Raw genomic sequence first — 17400 nt, forward strand, 5'->3', positions numbered from 1 at the left:
CAGTGACTCGGGGCTAGGCCATGACCTGACTGTCTCTGTCAGTGACTCGGGGCTAGGCCATGACCTGACTGTCTCTGTCAGTGACTCGGGGCTAGCCCATGACCTGACTGTCTCTGTCAGTGACTTGGGGCTAGCCCATGACCTGACTGTCTGTTTTCATGGGGTCAGTGGACACTCCCTCAGCCGAGATGATGTGTCCCAGGTAGCTCACCTGTCACCTGAACAAATGGCACTTAGATGGTTTCACCTTAAATCCTGACTGTTCCAATCTACTGAAAATCTTGTATAAGCGCTTCACATGCTCTTGGAATGTACAACCAAACACTATGATGTCGTCTAAGTACACCAGACATATTGTCCACTGTAAGTCAGCCAACACCAGGTCCATGAGATGCAGGAAGCTGCTTGGAGAATTTGTCAACCAAAACCCCATGACCTGGAATTCGAAAAGCCCTCTCTTTGTCACAAAAGCAGTATTGCTACGACCCTCAGGGTGCATCTCGAAGGGTGCATCTCGACTTCCCAGTACCCACTGGCTAAGTCTAAAGTGGAAAACTACTGAGCACCGGCAAGAGAGTTCAAGGTCTCATCTATCATAGGAAGTGGATATGCATATTTTACAGTGTTCTTGTTTAACCTTCTGTAATTCACACAGAACCTGATTTTGATAGGCCTGGTGTCCCATGTGTTAATATTATGCTGGACTAGTTCACCAGTGCTACACTCTCGCACATACACTACATGACTAAAGGTATGTGGACACCTGCTCGTCGAACATCTCATTCCAAAATCATGGGCATTAATATTGAGTTGCCCCCCACTTTGATGCTATAACTGCCTCCTCTCTTCTTGGAAGGCTTTCCTCTAGATGTTGGAACATTGCTGCGGGGACTTGCTTCCATTCAGCCACAACAGGGCAATTAGGCCTGGCTTGCAGTCGGCGTTCCAATTCATCCCATAGGTGTTCGATGGGGTTGAGGTCAGGGCTCTTCTGCAGGCCAGTTAAGTTCATCCACACCGATCTCGACAAACCATTTCTGTATGGACCTCGCTTTGTGCACGGAGGCATTGTCATGCTGAAACAGGAAAGGGCCTTCCCCAAACTGTTTCCACAAAGTTGGGAGCTGTTGTATGCTGTAGCTTTAAGATTTCCCTTCACTGGAACTAAGGGGCCTAGTCCGAACCATGAAAAACAGCCCCAGACCATTATTCCTCCTCCACCAAACTTTACAGTTGGCACTATGCATTCGGGCAGGTAGCGTTCTCCTGGCATTCACCAAACTTAGATTCGTCCGTTGGAATGCCAGATGGTGAAGTGTGATTCATCACTCCAGAGAACACGTTTCCACTGCTCCAGAGTCCAATGCTGGTGTGCTTTACACCACTCCAGCCGACGCTTGGTATTGCGCATGGTGATCTTAGGCTTGTATGCGGGTGCTCGACCATGGAAACCCATTTCATGAAGCTCCCGACGAACAGTTCTTGTGCTGACGTTGCTTCCAGAGGCAGTTTGGAACTCGGTAGTGGGTGTTGCAACTGAGGACAGACGATTTTTACGCGCTTCAGCACTCGCGGTCCCGTTCTGTGAGATTGTGTGGCTTACCACTTTGTTGCTGAGCCGTTGTTGCTCCGAGACGCTTCCACTTCATAATAATAACAATTACAGTTAACTGAGGCAGCTTCAGCAGGGCAGAAATGTGATGAACTGACTTGTTGGAAAGGTGGCATCCTATGACGGTGTCACCTTTTCCTTTGCAGCTTTCAGCTGCACCTCAGTTAGCTGGCTGCAATCTATGTTCAGCTCTTGCATTAACTGTTCTACGTCCCACTTTGCTGTGGTGGGAGAGTACGGCGGCAGTTTAGAATCCTGTAGGCTAGCAACGATAGTGTCTTCACTACCCTTCTCCCAGATAGAGAAACCCCAGTTCAGTGCCCTCCCTCAGTAACTGTGATTCAGGGGTTACATTCTTCACACGCACTGGCATTTTCCCCTTCACTGAGCTGCCAACTTGTATCAGTGACTTCAGCACACGGCTCAAGAAGATCCTCAATTTTGTCATTGTTTACTGTACCCTCAACTTATATGTAACTTCTGGAGGGTATAACCGTGTCAGTCATCACTTTATACACTCTCCATGCCTCTCCCCTGAAAATCAGTGTAATCCGCTTCCCCAAAACACAGCATGTTTCCTTTTGTAAATCAAGTACAGCCCCGTATTTTACCAGGAAGTTTGTCGCTATCAGTGCACACTGGTCTGTGTCACTAACAATGACAAAGTCCCTGGTCAGTTTCAGGCCGTCAAYGTTCWTGACTGTGGACCAGCTCCCCAGGACTGAGAGAAACTGTCCATTTGCTACTTTAACCGTGCAGTGGTATGGTTGCAGTGTACCACTSTTATCTCCAGTAGCATTTCTCCATACCTGTTCATGTACCATGGAAACCTGGGCCCCCGAGTCCACCATGACCTCACACTCGAACTCAGCCATTTTGCACTCAAGCTAAATCCCACTCCCCACAACACTTGCTGTGGACTGGTCGGCTGTGAGTGTAGTTTAAGCCGATGCTGTGCTGTCCTTTTCCACGTCAGGGCAATCTTTTTTCATCCAGCAGGCCTCTGCCATAGGTCGTCCTCTGTCGCTCCCGGGGAACCTAGATCTCCCATTGCTGCTGTAGAAGACCCTGGAAACGATCTTCTGTTCTAATACGCCTCCCTCTGATGTGGCTCCTTCTCTGCCAGATGTTGTACCTCGGACCACAACTGTGCCAAGCTCTCACACAATGACTCAAACATCTCTTTTGGAACTCTGACAGTCTCCAACTGGAGGCAGAGTGACCTCGCCTGTCCCACACATGTTCACTTTGTATTGTGCAGTGTCTTGGCTTTCCAGCAATTCTAGCTGTCTTATCTGATCAAGCTCTGTAGCAATGCTAATTCCCTCTTCCAATATTTCTTGTACTGCCTTGCGCAGGTGAATACGAAGATCACTGCAACCAATTTGTGTAATAAAATGGTCTCGTGCAAGCCAATCACGTGCGCACACACTCTAATCTGGGTAAACCCTTGAAGCTAGCCTGCCTAAATCATGGCCAAATTTACGAATGCACTCACCCACTTTAGGTTTCCTGTCCTGAAGAAAAGGTACGATTCCAGTCAGCATGYTCAAAATGCTGCTGCAAAAGCATTTTCACACTGTTGTAGTTCTGCAAAATCTCTGCAAATTTCCCCTCAGTGAAAGCATGGGAAAGTTCAAACGATCTAACTCAAACTGTTCAATCCAAGCAGTCCATTCGCCTTCTTTCCCCTCAAAAGATTCTGGCATGAACGCCAGCCAGTCAATCCGCCTGTCCWTTGCACCTGGCTGATCTACCACCATCTGTCGGTTGTTGATTGCTGTTCCCGGGTTGTTTGACTTCTCCCTCCATTTTCCCATGCAGATAGCAAGCTAATGTTAGCCAAACGAGTGAGTTGCTGTTAGCTAATTGATTTGTTAATCCCAAAATCCGCTGCCACCAATTGTAACGAGCCTGTAAGGCCACCGAAACGTACAGGTAGGTTATTAACTAGCATAAACAGTCTAGGACGATGATTTTCCATTAAATAATGAAGTTGTAATTTATTTGGATGAACACAGTGCACCCCAACACTAACCTGACGCACACAAGTGCCTCTCCAAACCCACTGCGACTCAGCACTCCCCCAGCATCATCACATACAGCAATTAATTTGCATAACATTGTGTGATAGGCTGAGAGAAATTTGAATGTGTACACACATTACAATAGCAACAAGATCCACTGGATCAATTTACAGATTAGCATTTGCAATATCAAGTGCCATAGTTCACATCGTCAACATATGACACTTTTGTTTTGATAGCATAGAACTGTCAGATTCTGCCTGACCAGCCAAAACAGCTTGAAGCTTTTCCTCTGGTCACACTCAGTCTCACACAGCAAAGCAGTTCCTCAGTCTGGAATGACATTCTCAATAACAGAAAATAAAACAGGGAAGTATTAGCAGACTGTGTGACATAACTCAAATGTGTCTGTGATACTAGTTGCTATATTTTGCATAATCATGACTCAGGTGGTGGACGAAAACAGTTATTTCAAACAGTGAGTTTGAAGACTGTGATCTAAATAAAATACCTTGATAGCAAAGTGCTATAGAGTGTTGCGTAATACCACTTTGAGTCATGAAAACACCATCCGCTTATTTCCAACATGGCACTTAGCTAATCAGCCCACACCACAGTGACACTGCTCTGGGGAGGGATTTAGGGGAAGGACTGTATCTCTGTAGTGAGCCTCTATAGGGGGTAACCAGCAGATATAACTCAACTATGTTCATGTGCAGGCTCAAAGAGGTTCCTATATACTGAGAAAGCTGGGGGCCTCCTCTGTCCCTCAACGCATGGAACTCAAGATGACTCAAGTGTGATCAAACAGAGAGAAAACATACACACACGGATAGAAACACATACATATACAGACACTGACGTTGAAACATACAACTAAAAGTCACACTTCTCCACCTCACACACACAGTCACACACACAGTCACACACACGCACACACCACTCACCTCTGCCGATGGACACCCCCTGCTGCAGGACACAGATGTAGAGCTGCAGGGTGAGCTGGGGGGCGGAGCCCAGGAAGGCCTGGATGACAGAGGTGCGGGCGAAGGCGGCACGGTGGGTGAACAGCTTGCCCTCTGCCTGCCCCACCTGTCTCTCCACCTCCTCAGACTGGCCCCCCCTGGGCATCTGGCGCTTCCGCGTGATGCTGACATAAGGCTCCTCTACCCGGCCCACACTGCCGTAGATACAGAACGCCTCCAGACACCTACAGCAGCAGAGGAACACACACACACACATAAAACATGATTAATGCAGTAGTGTACCCAAGGCCTCCACACACCTACAGCAGCAGAGAAACACACACACACATAAAACATGATTCATGCAGTGGTGTACCCAAGGCCTCCACACACCTACAGCAGCAGAGAAACACACACACACATAAAACATGATTCATGCAGTAGTGTACCCAAGGCCTCCACACACCTACAGCAGCACAAAAATACTAAAATAACGAGAGGGAAGATGTGGAAGACATTATGAACACTGCTGTGGATACCAAACCCATGGGAGTGTCTCAAACTCTTAACAGTGTGCAAGAACTTTTCTGTATTTTCACACAATATCTTATCCTCTTGTTTCAGAGCTGGTCACGGGTGCACCTCAGCCACGCTCAATTTACAAAATAGCCTCCAACACTCTACTCAACAAATTGGATGCAGTCTATCACAGTGCCATCCGTTTTGTCACCAAAGCCCCATATACTACCCACCACTGCRACCTGTATGCTCTCGTTGGCTGGCCGTCGCTTCATACTCGTCGCCAAACCCACTGGCTCCAGGTCATCTACAAGTCTCTGCTAGGTAAAGCCCCGCCTTATCTCAGCTCACTGGTCACCCTAGCAGCACCCACCCGTAGCACACGCAGGTATATCTCTCTGGTCACCCCCAAAGCCAATTCTTCCTTTGGCCGCCTCTCCTTCAAGTTCTCTGCTGCCAATGACTGGAACGAACTGCAAAAATCACTGAAGCTGGAGACTTGCCTCCCTCACTAGCTTTAAGTACCAGCTGTCAGAGCAGCTCACAGATCTCTCCACCTGTACATAGCTCATCTGTAAATAGCCCATCCAATCTACCTCATCCCCATACTGTATTTATTTATTTATCTTGCTCCTTTGCACCCCAGTATCTCTACTTGCACATTCATCTTCTGCACATTCTACCATTCCAGTGTTTAATTGCTATATTGTAATTACTTCGCCACCATGGCCTATTTATTGCCTTACCTCTCTTATCCTACCTCATTTGCACATGCTGTATATATATTTTTCAACTGTATTATTGATTGTATGTTTGTTTATTCCATGTGTAACTCTGTGTTGTTGTATGTGTCGAACTGCTTTGCTTTATCTTGACCAGGTCGCAGTTGCAAATGAGAACTTGTTCTCAACTAGCCTACCTGGTTAAATAAAGGTGAAATAAATAAAAAATAAATAAAAATCCTGCAAACGCTGGAAAATACAGCCTCTAGAATCCATTGATGATAACATACAACAATAGAAACAAAAACAAACATCAATGAACAGCCATAGATACGGAGCTCCCTTACCAACAGCATCTTCACACATATGGCACTACTAGAAAAACGCACATCGCTATCATCACTATCAACATAAACACCACCTGCATCACTATCAACATAAACACCACCTGCATCACTATCAACATAAACACCACCTGCATCACTATCAACAAAACACCACCTGCATCACTATCAACATAAACACCACTGCATCACTATCAACATAAAACACACCTGCAATCACTATCACATAAACACCACCTGGCATCACTATCAACATAAACACCACCTGCCACACTATCACATAACACCACCTGCATCTACTATCAACATAAACACCACCTGCATCACTATCACATAAACACCATGCATCACTATCAAACACAACACCACCTGCATCACTATCAACATAAACACCACCTGCATCACTATCAACATAAACACCCACCTGCAACACTATCAACATAAACACCACCTGCTCACTATCAACATAAACACCACCTGCATCACTATCAACATAAACACCACCTGCAACACTATCAACATAAACACCACCTGCATCACTATCAACATAAACACCACCTGCATCACTATCAACATAAACACCACCTGCTCATATACATAAACACCACCTGCATCACTATCAACATAAACACCACCTGCAACTCTATTCAACATAAACACCACCTGCATCACTATCAACATAACACCACCTGCATCACTATCAACATAAACACCACCTGCACACTATCAACATAAACACCACCTCATCAACTATTCAACATAACCACCACCTGCAACTCAACTATCAACATAAACACCACCTTGCATCACTATCAACATAAACACAACCTGCAACACTATAACATAAACACCACCTGCACACTAGTCACATAACACCACCTGACACATAAATAAACCACCCTGCATACTTCAACATAAAACCACCTGCATCACTATCAACATAAACCACCACTGCAAACACTCAATCAACATAAACACCACCTGCATCACTATCAACATAAACACCACCTGCACACTATCAACATAACACACCTTGCACACTCCATCTCACGTAAACACCACCATCAATCACTATCAACATAAACACCACCCTGCATCACTATCAACATAAACACCACACACTCCACATCACAACATAAACCCACCTGCACCACTATCAACATTAAACCACCACCTGCACACTATCAACATAAACACCACCTGCAAACACTACAACATAAACACCACCTGCATCACTATCAACATAAACACCACCTGCATCACTATCAACATAAACACCACTGCACACTATCAACATAAACACCACCTGCATCACTATCAACATTAAAACACCACTGCAACTCACTATCAACATAAACACCACCTGCCACTATCAACATAAACCACCCACCTGCAACCACTATCAACATAAACACACTGCATCACTATCAACATAAACACCACCTGCAACACTATCAACATAAAACACCACCTCGCATTAACACTATCAACATAAAACAACCACCTGCATCACTATCAACATAAAACACCACCTGCACACTATCAACATAAACACCACCTGCATCCCAACTCAACATAAACACACCACTGCTCACTATCAACATAAACACCACCTGCATCACTATCAACATAAACACACCTGCAAACACTATCAACTAAACACCACCTGCATCACTATCAACATAAACACCACCTGCAACACTATCAACATAAACACCACCTGCAGCACTATCAACATAAACACCACCTGCAACACTATCAACATAAACACCACCTGCAGCACTATCAACATAAACACCACCTGCAACACTACAGTCGGGAAGAACTATTGGATATAAGAGCAACATCAACTTACCAACATTACGACCAGGAATACGACTTTCCCGAAGTGGATCCTCTGTTCAGTCTCTTGACAACAAGGTAGACGAAATTCGAGCAAGGGTTGCCTTCCAGAGAGACGGAAACATGGTTCTTCACGGAAACATGGCTCTCTCTGGATATGTTGTCGGAATCAGTTCAGCCACCAGSCTTCTCCATGCATTGTGCCGACAGAGATAAACACCTCTCTGGGAAGAGGAAGGGTGGAGGTGTATGCTTCATGATTAACGACTCATGATGTAATCATAACAACATACAGGAACTCAAGTCCTTCTGCTCACCCGACCTAGAATTCCTTACAATCAAATGCCGGCCATTTTACCTACCAAGAGAATTCTCGTCAGTTATAGTCACAGCTTTGTACATTCCCCCTCAAGCAGACACCAAGTGGCCCTCAAGGAACTTCACTGAACTATATGCAAACTGGAAACCATATATCCTGAGGCTGCATTTATTGTAGCCTGGGATTTTAACAAAGCAAATTTGAGAACAAGCCTACCTAAATTCTACCAGCATATTGATTGTGCTACGTGCATGAGCAATACCCTCGACCACTGCTACTCTAACTTTCGCAATGCATACAAAGCCCACAAAGCCATCTTGCTCCTACCGTCTTATAGGCAGAAACTCAAACAGGATGTACGAGTGAAGAGAACCATTCAACGCTTCCGACCAATCGGAAGCCACGCTTCAAGATTGTTTTGATCACGCGGACTAGAATATGTTCCGGTCAGCCTCAGAGAACAACATCGACCTTTACGCTGACTCGGTGAGTGCGTTTATAAAGAAGTGGATTGGAGAAGTTGTACCTATTGTGACTATTAAAACCTACCCTAACCAGAAACTGTGGATGGATGTCGGCATTCGCGCAAAACTGAAAGCGCAATCCACAGAATTTTAACCATGGAAAGAGGTCTGGGAACATGACTGAATATAAACAATGTAGTTATTCTCTCCGCAAGGCAATCAAACAAGCGAAATGCCAGTACAGGGACAAGGTGGAGTAGCAATTCAACGGCTCAGACACAAGACGTATGTGGCAGGGTTTACAGGAAATCATGGACTACAAAAAGAAAACCARCCACGTCACGGACACCGACGTCATGCTTCCAGACAAACTAAACACCTTCTTTGCCCGCTTTGAGGATAATACAGTGCCACCGTCACGGCCCGCTAACAAAGACTGCGCCCTGCCCTCGCCTTCTCTGTGGCTGACGTGAGTAAAACATTTAAACGTGTTCACCTATCAACATAAACACCACCTGCAACACTATCAACATAAACACCACCTGCATCACTATCAACATAAACACCACCTGCAACACTATCAACATTAAACAACACTATCAACATAACAACACTATCAACATCAAACACAACTATCACAGGCCAGCTGGATCTATACGTCCCATAGGTAAACCAACTCTATCCGTGAGTTCGACCAGTTGCCAGCTCCACACATTAGTCAACATGACTAACCGGCTTTCTCAGTAGAGCAGTCGACTCAGGCAGTCACATCTTCCATGCGGCTAAAGACTAAAGGCCCGGGTGGGCGGGTGTGTCGACTGGGCTGTGGCCGGGCGTGATAACTCATTCACTTGTCTGGGTAAAGCAGCTCTGGTCCACAGCGCCCAATAAAAGACAGCGAGGGAGTTTACGGTCACAGGGCCAGTGGGGACAGGCTGTTTATCAGGCTAAACAGGGTCCCAGTGACACGCATAAGTGGTAATTAGTATGCCTTCACGCTATAAAGGCTGCGCTGCTTAACTCTAACTCTCTGCTAACCCTATCACTAATACCTAACAGCTTTAGCAACTACACTTGCTAATCCATCAGAGAGCCTCACCGTATCAGTATGCTCATACAGTAGTAGTCTAGGCCCAGGCATTTTACTTGACCAGTATGCCCTGACAAGGAAACTGAGCCTGAGGCCTATAGATATCAGAATAGTTTCAGGTCACATGGGAAGAAAATCATTCTTTGGGCCTACTACTACATAACAGTCCGTCATCCTAGCTACTTGATGATGAAGCGTTATTGAAATTGCAATTAAGGGATTAGTGTCCCAGGGTCGCATAGCATTTCCATTTAGAGCTCGTATGATGAATTTGTGTTGTTGTGTGTGTGGTGTGTGTGTGGTGTGTGTGTGTGTGTGTGTGATGGTGTGTGTGTGTGTGTGTGTGTGTGTTGTGTGTGTGTGTGTGTGTGTGTGTGTTGTGTGTGTGTGTGTGTGTGTGTGTGTGTGTGTGTGTGGAATGGCGTGTGTGTGTGTAGTGGTAAACTAGAGAATGCAGGCAAGGGACTGGCTTTGGAACATAATTACAACAGTAGGAAAGTGATCACAGGCTTGTAATGGAGAACTGGAGCAGCTAGGGTGAGAGTGAATAAAATATAAATTAATAAGTCAAAATGGGTAACTCAATCATGTTAATGGAGAAAGACATCAACAAAGCAATTTAGATGAAGCTGCTTTTAACCACCTGCCCAGGGAGTCGATGGGAATTGCCCTCTTGTCTAAATCTGGCACATGGTGGCACTTGTTTCCTGTGTACTGCCCCTTTCAAATAAATGTAATTAAAACTATTCATTTAAACATCTCCAAACATTCCAGAAGCAGAAATGTAAACTTTGGTCATTTGGCCTCACTTCACAGTCTAGTGTATGCTGTATGTTTTCAGGATGTGGCTTTCTGCTTCTGTGCAGACTGATACCCTCCCTTCTCCACTTGTGTTATCACAGATAAGAACCAGGAAGCAGCAACATGTGCTAGTCTTAGAACTGCCTGTGCAATGGAGGAGCAAGGGCGTGAGTCAGAGATACATGCTTTTAGACCCATCATTACATTTTAGACTCAARAGATGCAGGCCATATATCCAGAGGCCGTCACTGACAAGCATTATTCAACAACACCCCATCAGCTTTGAGTGATGTATGACACCACATATCCATCCATCTGTTCAACTAGGAAACACAACATCACACATACCCCCAGGCTAGCTATAGTGTCAGTGAGTGTCCACTGTTATAGATAGGGGCTCCCAAGTGGCGCAGCGGTCTAAGGCACTGCATCTCAGTGCTGGAGGCATCACTACAGACCCTGGTTTGATTCCAGGCTGTATCACAACCGGACGTGATTGGGAATCCCGTAGGGCGGCGCACAATTGGCCCAGACTCGTCCAGGTTATGGTTTGGCCGGGGTAGGCTGTCATTGTAAATAAGAATTTGTTCTTATTCCCCCTCAGGAGACTGAAAAGATTTGGTATGTTTCCTCAGATACTCAAAAGGTTATACAGCTACACCATTGAGAGCATCCTGACTGGTTGCATCACTGCCTGGTATGGCAACTGCTCGGCTTCCGACCGCAAGTCACTACAGAGGGTAGTGCGTACGGCCCAGTACATCACTGGGCCAAGCTTCCTGCCATCCAGGACCTCTATACCAGGCGGTGTCAGAGGAAGGCCCTAAAAATGGTCAAAGACTCCAGCCACCCTAATCACAGACTGTTCTCCCTGCTACCGCACGGAAAGCGGTACCAGAGCGCCAAGTCTATGTCCAAGAGGCTTCWAAACAGCTTCTACCCCCAAGCCATAAGACTCCTGAAGATCTAATGAAATGGCTACCCAGACTATTTGCATTGCCTCCCCCCCTCTGGAACGCTGCTGCTACTCTCTGTTATTATCTATGCATAGCCATTTTAATAACTCAACCTACATATTACCTCAATTACCTCGACACCGGTGCCCCCGTACATTGACTAGCCAGTACCCCCTGTATATGGTCCTGCTATTGTTATTTACTGCTGCTCTTTAATTATTTGTTATTCTTATCTCTTACTTTTTTAAATGTATTTTCTTAACTGCATTGTTGGTTAAGGGCTTGTAAGCAAGCATTTCACTGTAAGGTCTACACCTGTTGTATTCGGCGCATGTGACAAATCAAATATGATTTGATTTGAAAAAGGTTTTTTTTATACAAAAATGAAAACGAGGTTGAAGTAATAACATGTTCAACTACTTAAGACATTGCCTCAAATCTAGGTTGTGCTTTTAGATTTCGAGAAAATGAACAACCAAAGAATAATCTATCACTTCTCAAACCCCAACTAAATATAAACCCCAAACCCCGGCCTGGTCTGCTTGGTCTGTTTTGCAAGCGTYCCCGGAAGTCTCACGTTGTTGCGCCTCTGGGTTTAGAAACTCTGTGGTATTATCACATTCACATGAATGATTAGAATATGACTACGATTCTCTATTAATATCAGTGATGTAGTGGCTTAGCTGGCTAAATAATACTAGCCAGAGCCCCTCAACATTATTGCAATAGAAGTATCTGCTGGCAACTGGCCCCTGACTGACTGACATATCTAAAAGTGACTATTTATCAGTTGTGCATTCTCAGAGAGTCGGTTTTTGTTTGTTTGGGGGGGATGTCTGTTGACACGGCTTGGGTCGCAGGACGGTTTTAAAGTGGCCTTTTGTCCGGGATCTCGCAAACACAATGTCAGCAGCGTCTCTAGTTGCCTACTTGAGTCGGCTCCGAGATGGGGTGGTTAGTTTATCGTCTCAGTCCCTTGGCCTGTGCCGTGAGAGGGCGGAGTAAGCAGTTTGAGAGAGTGATGAATGTGCTGCTAAAAAGGCAAATCGGGCGGACGCAGGCGAACATAAAAAACAAACCACTGTTCATGATTCCACTCATTCGCAAAGAGGCAGACCTGTGTGATTAGAACTCAGTCAGATTAAGAAAATAAGCTTTCTGAGCTTTGATCAGCGCTGGGATCAATATTTAGATGTTGATTCGTAAATTATTTTCTTTATTGTGTATAACATTTATATTTGTATAATTTTTTTTCTCTTCAAATTAGACAAAATTACTGAGGTCCGGACCTCGGTGTCCTCATATGTTGTTACGGCCCTGGTCAGTGAAACTCAAATCAACTGAGCACCTTGAGTCCAAGGGCAATACCCAAGGATACTACTATTTGCATATTCCATTGCAGAAGGCTCTGGTGAGTTCCATTGTGGGTGTATTCTGGAGCTATTGGGTGGGTGTATTCTGTAGTCCTCTGGTTTGCAGATTCCAAAACTGTGCGTGTCTGTGATTATTTGGTGCATCCATCCAGTAGGAAGAACTGTGGTCAGTGTGTCTCTCTAGAGATGGGATTAGTATAAATTCCTACTGAGTCTGGCCATGAAGGGCAGATGGCCAGGCCAGCACTGGGCTTACTGATAACTGATAACTGATAACTAAGTGTCTGGGACAGGGTAGGGCCTGGCCTATTATGGGGTATATAGGAACTATATACGTATTGGGGTTATTCAGGGATACATACTGCATAGTCACTGCTATTCCAGCTTAGTTATTTATTGGTCAGGGACCATGACAGTAGGACATAACTGTTTGTCTTGTCAATAAATCTATCAGATTTACACAGAAACAGTGATCCTCTTTATTCTTTCTTTATTCTCCCGGATAGTCACCAGTTGAAGGAATGTTCTTTGGATTTTCAAGTCCCTCAGTCGAGCACCTGATCCCCCYTTTTCATTTAAGCTGGCCTGAAGCGCGTTTGCGTATACCTTTTTTTCCCAGTAGGACAGAACTGTCGAGGCATTCTTGGAGGTTTGCCCTCCCACACAAAGACAGCAGAGCCATGGGAGGTCAAGAAAATCATTAAGCAACAGAGACTCAGCAGGAGAAGATTATGGCTATGGGTGTTATATTACCTCTGATTCAACACCAGTCATGGGAATACTGAGCTGCTTTCATGGACAATAGACATATAAACAAAACACAAGTTCATATCTCACAATAGGCCTGCACTGTGGATTATTGCTCAGACAGCTATAGCAAGGACAAATTTGATATATTTTCAGTTAGCGCCTACATAATGAATTTACTGTATATTGATAGGCCTATGTGTTATTTAGGGAATTTGATTAGAGTAATGAGTGGYCAATGGTCGGTCGCATTCCAGGGTCTTTAAATCAAGGCTCCCTATGCAGCTAAAACGGTTGGTGTGTTGTTCATGCGGTGCTGCAGTGGTTTGCGGTGTGCTMTATTGATCATGGGACTAGGCCTATTGATCAGCTCTCCACAGTGGTGGACTTGCCATAAGGCAGAATAGGCAATTGCCTCAGGCCTCACATCATCAAGGGGTCTTGTGAGCTKGGCAAAATTTAAAACAAATAATACTTGGAATAATTAATTTTTTATAATTKCTCCGCTTGAGGCTCCACGCAAGGCCACCCCCCTCATTCATATTCCATTCACCCAGCTCAATGTAATGTAACATCGATAGGTTTAGGCTACTACATGATCATTTTCCCTATACCCATCATGAGGTTGCTACAACCTAGCCTAAGAATGAAAGTTTATAACGTAGTTGCACAGGTCGAGAGACAATTGGAGTAACCAAGGTGACAGACAGTGACACATTCAATATTGCCTTGCCCACTCTTGCCTGCATCTAGCTGATCTAGGGTGTAATCATTAGTCCAAACAGTTGCAAACAAGGACAAATTCTGGTAGGTTTATCCCCGTTTCTTTCTGTTTAAGAAACGTTTTCAACAGATCACCCGCACACACAGTTCACTTTCATAGCAGCCACATACAAACAGCAACATCACTTTGCTCGTTGTATTATTCCTTCTCGCATCTACCTGCTCTCCTTCTCTCACATTTTCCCTTCGCTTGTGGAATTCAGTGCACAACACAACAGCTCTCTGTGACCAGGCAAAAAAAACGATTCAATCCAAACCTTCATACCATAACCGCTAACCACTACACACAGCCTACATCGTTGTCAATGTCACCATATTAGCTAATGTCATAGTCAACATAGCTACTAGAACTAATGTGTTAGTAAACCCGCTACAATCACGCAGTACAGTGTAAAGCAAGCAGTTTAGCAGTTACACCGGCGGGCCCCAGTGGCAATAAATTAATAAAACCGAAAGTTTACCTTGACTTGGAAGAGTTCCGGTGTTGGATAGCCAGCTAATATAAATAGCATTTCTCTCTTTTTGAGCTGGGTGTTTGAGTAGGCTAAATTAGCGAGCTGCATTAGCTAGTTATGTAAGTGGAAGTTAAAAAAAATATATATATATATATAGCTCTCTCTCTCTGCTGCTTCTCCTTAATTTTTTTATAAATTAATTTGTTCAAAACTGTTCAACTATTGTCTATCTCTACTYACCACATTTTATGCACTGCAGTGCTAGGTAGCTGTAGCTTTGTGTACTAGATTCATTCTCTGATCCTTTGATTGGRTGGACAACATGTCAGTTCATGCTGCAAGAGCTCTGATAGGCTGGAGGACATCCTCCGTAAGTCTTAATAATTACTGTGTAAGTCTATGAATGGGGTTCAATAGGTTTTGTATTAAAGTCAATGTACCCTGAGGTGGATAGTAAATAGCTTGTCCTCTGGCTACACYATGGTGCAACCCCAAAGAGTGCTGTTGGGGCTACAGTAGACCTTCATTCCAAAACAGTGTGTTTTAATCMGTTTGGTGACATTAATATATTTAGTATAGTTTTATCTAAAAAGGCTAACTTTTTTAATGTTTCACTATTTTTATTTTTAGGAAATTCACTGAGTAGGATTGTCCTCCCTTTCCTCCTCTGAGGAGCCTCTGCTGACATTAACCCTAACCTTAACCCCTAACCCCTAGCCTAGTTAACATTAGCCACCTAGCTATGCTAACATTAGAATGCTAACATTGGAATTCGTAAGATATCATACATTTAGCAAATTCGTAACATATTGTACGAATTGCAATTTGTAACATATTGTAGGAATTGCCATTTGTCATATTGTGATCATAATATATCATACAAAATGGATGATGGACATCCACAACTTAATACATGCCATACTAAACTTAACATATCATACTATTTCGAGTGTTCCAGATAAACGCTTACAACGTTATCTCTGCCCCTGAGTCCAGGTTGTAAAACCTGGGCTCTGCCTGGGGCATCCAAATGACTAAATCCGCCCCTGGCTCTGCAGGCCCTACTGCGCACGGCGCAGTGTGTGTTGTGGCCTGTAGCAAGAGACAAAAGGGCCACAACAACAAATACAGCAAGACTGACACGTTGCGCTCCGATTCTCCATCGTCAGTCTATAATCTTCTTATGAGGTCACACATTGAGCATTCCCCCGACAGGTGAGGGAATTTAAATCTCCATTGTATTGAAACAACATTGAATCACCCACGACGTTGTCACGCATTTCAGCCACGGTTTGGTCATTGTCTACCAAACCTTTTCATTCAAGGCGAGATATTGTACAATCTTTGCCAGGCAGCTTTAGAGATCAGCAGTGGTGGACTAGCYTACTTACAACTGCATGATGCTACGGATCTGGAGGTGGCTCGGTGTGGTGATGGTAGAGCGCACATAAATAACGGGAAACTGTAGGAGAGCACAGCTCTCTCCCCTCTTCCACCGGCCACTTACCTCACGATGGGTCCGAGCTGCAGGATGTGAAGCAGCAGAACAAGCGGTCGGTCCCTGCTAAGGTCCCGGTGAATGAAGGTGAGCGTTAGCTGCACGAGCACCGACGTTACTAGGGTGAAGAGGAGGGTGAGCCCTTGCCAGATCTGGTCGCCGTCGGAGCGGTATGTGGAGCTGAGGTAGAGGGCTGCCGTGGTCTCAGCCGTGAACAGAGACACCGACACAAATATGGAGCTGGGGAGTCGCATCCTCACTCACTCAGCCATCGGGGAAGGCGGGCCGCTCTTCCCTACCATCGTGCATTAACCGAGAGCCGACTCCGAGAGGGAGATGCTCTCCTGTCGAGCGCTTGCTGTGTCTAGGGCTCATCTATTTGACAGGCTTTTTCTCGCCTAGTGGTGTTGTTCCGGAAAGGACCGGTAGGTGGCGCGGTGAGCTCGCATTGCGCTCATGTGTGCGGAGAACTAATGATAAAAACACATTCAGAGGCGCCCTCATCGCTGTTCAACAACAACAAAAATAACAGTAATTATCCTCAATTTGGAAGGCTTTAGTGATCCTGCAAATCAATAAATTACACATTTAAGGAAAAAATGCCACAATATTACAGGAGGCTTTACATGAAAATATCAATAGGCCCACATTATAGTATACAGTATACATTATCAAGAGGTTATCTTTAAAGACCAGGAAGCCTTTAGGCTATCTACATATTGACAATGCAACACATGGAAACATTGACCTCAACAGATTTCCTCCCCCAAAAATTGCGTCACAGATACAGTCTAATCTAGTGTTCTCAAGTAAGGCCAGTTCAGAGAGTAACATCACAGATAGCGTCCATAAGAAATTGGGCATTTTTCAACTGGAGAGTAGC

At 44.8% G+C, this 17400-nt stretch overlaps 1 protein-coding gene across 1 annotated transcript in view; it reads right to left on the bottom strand.

The window, feature by feature from the left end:
* The window catches only part of xk (X-linked Kx blood group (McLeod syndrome)), a 28686-nt gene extending 11542 nt beyond the window's left edge, over positions 1 to 17144 (bottom strand). Inside the window, exons 1-2 of the mRNA XM_024009823.2 lie at positions 16527 to 17144; positions 4587 to 4849 (exon numbers count right to left, since the gene is read on the bottom strand). Of these exons, the coding sequence (XP_023865591.1) occupies positions 4587 to 4849; positions 16527 to 16771 (508 nt within the window). The 5' untranslated portion in view covers positions 16772 to 17144. The remainder of the gene's footprint in view (positions 1 to 4586; positions 4850 to 16526) is intronic.
* Positions 17145 to 17400: the final 256 nt, after the last annotated feature.

Source organism: Salvelinus sp. IW2-2015, linkage group LG2, assembly GCF_002910315.2.
Source record: "Salvelinus sp. IW2-2015 linkage group LG2, ASM291031v2, whole genome shotgun sequence".
Classification (NCBI taxonomy): domain Eukaryota; kingdom Metazoa; phylum Chordata; class Actinopteri; order Salmoniformes; family Salmonidae; genus Salvelinus; species Salvelinus sp. IW2-2015.